Raw genomic sequence first — 6,229 nt, forward strand, 5'->3', positions numbered from 1 at the left:
ATTTTAATTGTTAAGTTTTGTAATATTTATTTGTGAGATTTTTAATTTTTAAAATTTTAAAATTGATTTAACTTGAATTCTATTGGCTTATAAATTGGGGTCTTATAGGAGTAGATTTTGAGGAAGCACTATTGGATATTTTAGAATTTAAAAATATTTGATCATGTAAAACTATTAAATCAATAATATTTACTATATCGTACAATTATTTAATAATATATTTTCTTTTATAATATCTTATAATTAAATTTTGTGAATAATATCTTATATAATATTTTTAAAATTTAAATGAAATATTAACTTAATTAGTTATAATAGTTTAATGTCATTTATATTTAGTTAGAAATTATTTTTAATTATAAATTATTTTATAAAAAATATATTTTTTCAAATATTTAAATATTCAAAATCAAATAATGATTTTTTATTTTAAATTTTTAATAGAAAAAATATATATTTTTAAAAATAAATCAAATTTTAAAATATTGATTAATTATTAATAAAATTATATTAAAATTTATCAATTTTTTAACTTTATTACTCTATCTAATTAAGCAATCATAAATTACAGCAAATACATGCCACTATGTGGCACTTGTTACATCTAAATCATGTTCACCATACAAGCATAGAATTAAATAGGTGTCATGAAATATGAATTTAAAAAAATTTATTGGCCACTTAATTCTAATTAGAAAGGTCAAACCTTAGAAAGTGCATTAGAATCTAGTTAATATATGTAAAAGTGTATTATTCTAACCAACCACTGGTGATCACTAGTCCTATTTAACAAACATGTAAAATGAAATAATTGTCAAAGTTTTTACTATCTCTTAATTTTAGATTAGGATTTAAAACAACCTTTTAAATTGATGAGTTTATTTAATTTTAATAATCTAAAATATAATTAAATTAAATTGGATAAATGGGATATTTTGAGTATTTTTTAATTTAAATTTATAAAAAAATGTTTAAATATAAGATTTTTTTATGGATTTAAATATAAGATATTTTTTAATTCATTTCTAAACGCATCATTACAATGTTTCTTTATTTAATATCTTTAACTACTCACTTACTATAGATTATAGGAACTTAATATCCTTAACTACTCACTTCTATGTCCTTGTTAACTATATAATTTAAGAAAGCGTTTATCAATCTACAATTAATAAATAGTAACTCACCAGAACAACTTTTCATAAATATAAATAAATCATTTAACACTAGATGATACTCACCATACAATCATCAGAGTAACTATATCTAAATGATGCCCACCATACAATCATCAAACTAAACAACTATCATCCAAATATACAAATCAATAAACCATAAGTATCATTAAAGTAAGAGAAAAGTAAACACACATAATTTAATGCTCATAGAGAATAGGCATGACAGGGTACTCTTAACCACTACAACCAAATAAACCAACAAGACTAGACATAAACCTCTACCTGTTTCTCCAACTGCTATTGAATGTACTTGGTTCATTTTCTCCCACTATTACCTAGTTGGGGTTGTGCCCGTGCCTAACCACAATGAAGAATTAATTTAGAATTAAAAAACATTTTAAAAATCTGTGAAGTACATGGTGTGGACCTCATGTTTGTTGAGGTAAATAATATAAAGAAATAAATATGATATTATTATAGTGTGCTTAAAGGAACCGGCCGCGAAAGATGAGTAATGTCAACACAAGATAACGGCCCCTGGATGGAGAAGTCGTACCAGTGTGAATGTCAAGGTCGGGAGTTCGAATCCCGCCAACACGCAAACAAACCGCGTGGAAAAAAAATGTTACATGTGTGAATGGTAAGGTCGGGCGTTCGAGGCACGTCCCGTGCAAAAGCTCCGAGAAGTGATGGTTTTGGAAGCGTGGATTCAGAGAATGGGAAACAACGTGAGCAACAATCTTAAAAAAAAGACTGCTCTGTTGAGCTTGGATTTGAAGAGGAGGAAATCCGGAGCCCACAATGTTGCTGCGAAACCCTTGATTGGCATCCTGTCCTTCGAGGTCGCGAGTATAATGTCGAAGAGCGTGCAGTTGTGGCAGTCGCTGAACGAGCTCGAGGTTGAGAGACTGCGAAACGAGGTCGTCACGTTGCCGGGGATTAAGTATTTGGTGTCTGATGATGAGGATTACTTGCTAGCGCTTGCCTGCGCTGAAAAGATTGAAGATCTTGATAACCTTGCTGCTGCGGTCTCTAGATTGGGGAAGAAATGTAATGAGCCGGCATTGCTGGGCTTTGAGCATGTTTACGGTGATTTGCTTTGCGGGAATATTGACTTTAGGGATCTGGAATTCTTAATCAAGGATATGGATGCTAGCGTTAAGAAAATGGAGAGGTATATTGCTGCCACGTCTAATCTTTACCAGGAATTGGAGGCTCTCACGGATTTGGAGCATTCTGTGAGGAAATTGCAGAGGCAAGGTAATAATAGTGATGGTAATTTGAGTGGAAATAATGATAATTTTAGCGGAAGTGTTGGCGGCGGAAGCTGCCATGCGCTGCAGCAGAAGATTCTGTGGAAGAAGCAGGGGATAAAGCGCCTGCGGGATGTTTCGCTGTGGAACCAGAGTTATGATAAAGTTGTCGGGCTTCTAGCAAGAATGGTATGTACAATTTATGCTAGAGTTTGCTCTGTTTTTGGCTCTTCTGCAATTCTAGGGTCTCTTCCAGCAGAGTTGCGGGATCATTTTTCAGCTCAATTGTATACCAATGAGTATGCTTATGACGAAATTCATCGATCTCCCGTGGTTTCAGGGTCTGTTGAGCCCTACCGCCGCAGTAGTCCTCTTGAGCGCTTAGACCATAGGGAAATTCGGTTTGCCTCTGGGCCTATGGAAAGGCATCGGGTTGAAAATGTCGATCTCGGCTATAAATCAGGTCCAATTTTAAGTAGATTAGGGTCTAGAATGGTATGCCAGAGTAGGGACCGTGATGTAACTAGCACAGTATCTACAAATTGGAGCTCTAGCCCTGGCAGGTTGTTCAAAGAATGCTTTAGTTTGAATGGCAGTTTTTCGCCAAAGCATCGGAAATCGCATGTCGAGAATAGGGTTGAGTATAGAAATCATGACTCCTCCATTACAGCCTCAAGACCAGTGAATGGTTTGTCCCCTGATTCTCACATTCTGCCGCCCAGCGGGCCATTACAATCACAGCTCCATTCTGGTCCTGTTTATCCTGGTCCTCGGAACAATGGTGCCCTTTCAGCTCTAGTGCATTCGGGTCCCATTAACAACAAGCAGCAGCAACATAGAAGTTTGCAATTTGGTTCCAAATTCAAATTGGTTCATGCACCAGCATCGACTCTCGGTGGAGCTGCTCTGGCTTTGCACTATGCAAATGTGATCATCCTCGTGGAGAAGTTGGTGCGGCTTCCACACTTGGTTGGCCATGATGCAAGAGATGACCTGTATCAGATGTTACCAATGAGTGTGAAAATGGCATTGAGATCAAGACTTAAGTCTTATGCAAAGAATTTGGCAACCACAATATATGATGCGCATCTGGCAGCAGATTGGAAGGAGGCTTTGGAGACTATATTAGGATGGCTGGCCCCCCTCGCCCACAACATGATTAGATGGCAGTCCGAGCACAATTTTGAGCAACAAAAGGTTGTTCCCAGAACCAATGTCCTTTTGCTGCAAACACTCTATTTTGCAGATCAATCAAAGACGGAGGCAACAATCACGGAACTTCTTGTTGGTTTGAATTATATTTGTAGATACGAGCAAGAAATCAGAGCCAGTGGATTAATGGATTGCAGTAGCCAAGACTATGACGAATATTTAGACTGGCATTTGTGAGATTGTTTTTTCGCAAAGCCTTGAAATAAAATTGGCTGTGCAGAAGGATGTTCATTTGGCTTGATTTTCACAGATTGCCTACATCAGGATGGCTTTGAGCTATATGCAGGCATACCAAGGCTGAATTTCTCTATTGGCCCGCCATTGATCCTGAAAACCAGGCCAAGCTCTTGATTTTCTAGGTAAGGTTCATCATGCTATGGATGCCAGGTTCTTAATTCTCCCAAGGTGTTCATTACTTCATTGCAATATAAACCGGTAGACAATCAAAATGATATCAATATTTTGCCGCAAAGATTGTTACGCTTTCTTCTATTGGAACTTGGGATGACAAGTGGAAAGCACTTTCACTGAGCTTTCGCGTGGCCTTTTAACAGTACCATGTACCACTTTGAGGCTATAGAAATATTTCTGGTATTGATTGTGTAACATTTTTTAATCAACATTTCGGATCACACTCTGTGATCCATCATCAGGATATAGAAAGCCTTAGCTCAAGAAGGCTATGTGTCTTTACCAGCAGATGCTGTCCATAATTCAGGAAGGTTGATAAGATGTTAGAAGTTCGCTAGAAGATGCTTGTACTTGTCTTGCAACTACTCTATGTACATTAATCTAAAAATTCCTCTACTAGAGGATGTAATTGAGTAATTAGAATCAATCCAAACAAACAGGGACTGCTGGTGTGGAAAATGAATACATGAACACATATAAGGTTTTTATTGCTTTTTAATTTGATGCCTGTAACTTCTAAGAAGTTTTTAGGGTATCTCATTTCTTTGGTTTCGAGTTACAGTGGTTTTATGTTTTTGATCAGCTGGTAAGGTTCGTGGTTCTAATTAAACTTCCGCATTGCTTCTTGACAGAAAATGCTGAAAGTCAAGCAGCTCTGAGTTTTGTGAGATAATGCGAGTATAACAAAGCGACCATGAAGAAGTTTCAAATATTTGTAATTGCCCACAATTATTTTTTTGTCCTGAATTTATTTTTCATCCTTCTAACGTAGAAAGAAGTGATTTTTTAAATTATAATGTTTCTGTCTTCCCCAAACAATCTAAAAACTATTGCGAGAAAAAATTGCGAACAGGGGACCGAAGGCCTAAATTTAGGAACGGTAGCTTTATTGCTGTTCTTCAACTTATTTTGAACGCCGAGAACTCAGTACTGTTTCTAACCAAATCTTTGTTCTTTAGAGAGCTAATTCTAAAGTTAGAGAATTGGACTGTTCTAATGATAAGTACTACACAATTAAAGACAGGAATATCAGCATTTTTGAACTTTTCAAATATTTGAGTCCCTTCCACAAAGAGAGTTCATAGAAAACTAAAACAGTAACAGCTATATTTATAATTAGTTTTGTCTCCAATAACATGTAAGTAATCCGTCTTTATTCTGAGGGCGATCATTTGTACATGCCATGATGATTTATATTTGTACAAAGCTTTGAAACAAGTCAAATTAGTTATCAGGACAAAGAGAATCAATTTTTGGCAGGTTCAGAGATGTTGAAGAATCTTATGGGAGTACCTAATCCCACTGAAATCCTTTTGGACTAAAACCAAGTTCCTTGTATGTGCTCAATAAAGAATAGTAATATATTGAAATCCAGATCATGTTCTCCTTGTTTCCTTGAGAATCTGTCAAGTTATTATTCGACGATACAGATTAAAATGGCCAAGGTCCACGAGAGATTTTTAGGCCCCATTTAACAGCCTTACCAACATGTAATTGTGACACAAAACTTCAGATTTAGTGCTGCTTATGGTATGAAACCTGGAAATCTTAACGAGAGTAATATCAAAAAAGGGATGTCTAGAGTAGTATATTCATATACACCTAAATTAGTTGCACATTCCTGAAAATCTGTACGTGATCAGCCTTTATGCACTCCACACAAAATTCTTTTGAACTCAAACCAAGACTCAATTAACTTCCGAAGTGTATGATAAAGAGAAGAAACATCGAAATCCAGACCGTGTTATCCTTGTTTCTTGTAAGATTTTGTATGGCATTGTTCCATAACTCACTTGACAACGACCGAGAAATATGATTAAGATTCAGTGAAAGATACTAACAATGTACAATTGGCACTTGAAAAACTGCAATTATGGTGCTACTCATTGCCTGAAACTTGCAATCTTATTTATAAGGGGTAGCATAGATTGCACGTTTGTATGCACCCAATTTTGTATCGATTAATAAATTCCAAGAACTATAAATGTTATAGTTTCTTTTAAAATAATAGTAATATATAAACGGACAAATTTGCAGAACCTTTCCTTCTGACAAAATGGTTTGATAGCAATATAAATGAGTAAAAGTAATCTATACATTATAAAATGTGATCTAAGATTTTAATAAAAATTCAAACACAATCGAATAGAAAAACAGTATCAAAAATTTAAATCA

General features: G+C 35.0%; 1 protein-coding gene across 1 annotated transcript; it reads left to right on the forward strand.

Moving 5' to 3' along the window:
• The first annotated feature begins 1,661 nt into the window (after positions 1 to 1,661).
• On the forward strand, positions 1,662 to 4,553 carry LOC149544057 (protein PSK SIMULATOR 1-like). Its single transcript, XM_089798653.1, has one exon. The coding sequence runs from the start codon at positions 1,868 to 1,870 to the stop codon at positions 3,818 to 3,820; it is 1,953 nt and encodes a 650-aa protein (XP_089654779.1). The 5' UTR covers positions 1,662 to 1,867; the 3' UTR covers positions 3,821 to 4,553.
• The last annotated feature ends 1,676 nt before the right edge of the window (positions 4,554 to 6,229 follow it).

Source organism: Cupressus sempervirens, chromosome 8 (genome assembly GCF_028749045.1).
Source record: "Cupressus sempervirens isolate cs-2001-9-10 chromosome 8, ASM2874904v1, whole genome shotgun sequence".
NCBI classification, from domain to species: domain Eukaryota; kingdom Viridiplantae; phylum Streptophyta; class Pinopsida; order Cupressales; family Cupressaceae; genus Cupressus; species Cupressus sempervirens.

Bases quoted from the DNA above. Each gene is read 5' to 3' on its own strand.
- LOC149544057 (XM_089798653.1), top strand. From the start codon at position 1,868: ATGGTTTTGGAAGCGTGGATTCAGAGAATGGGAAACAACGTGAGCAAC.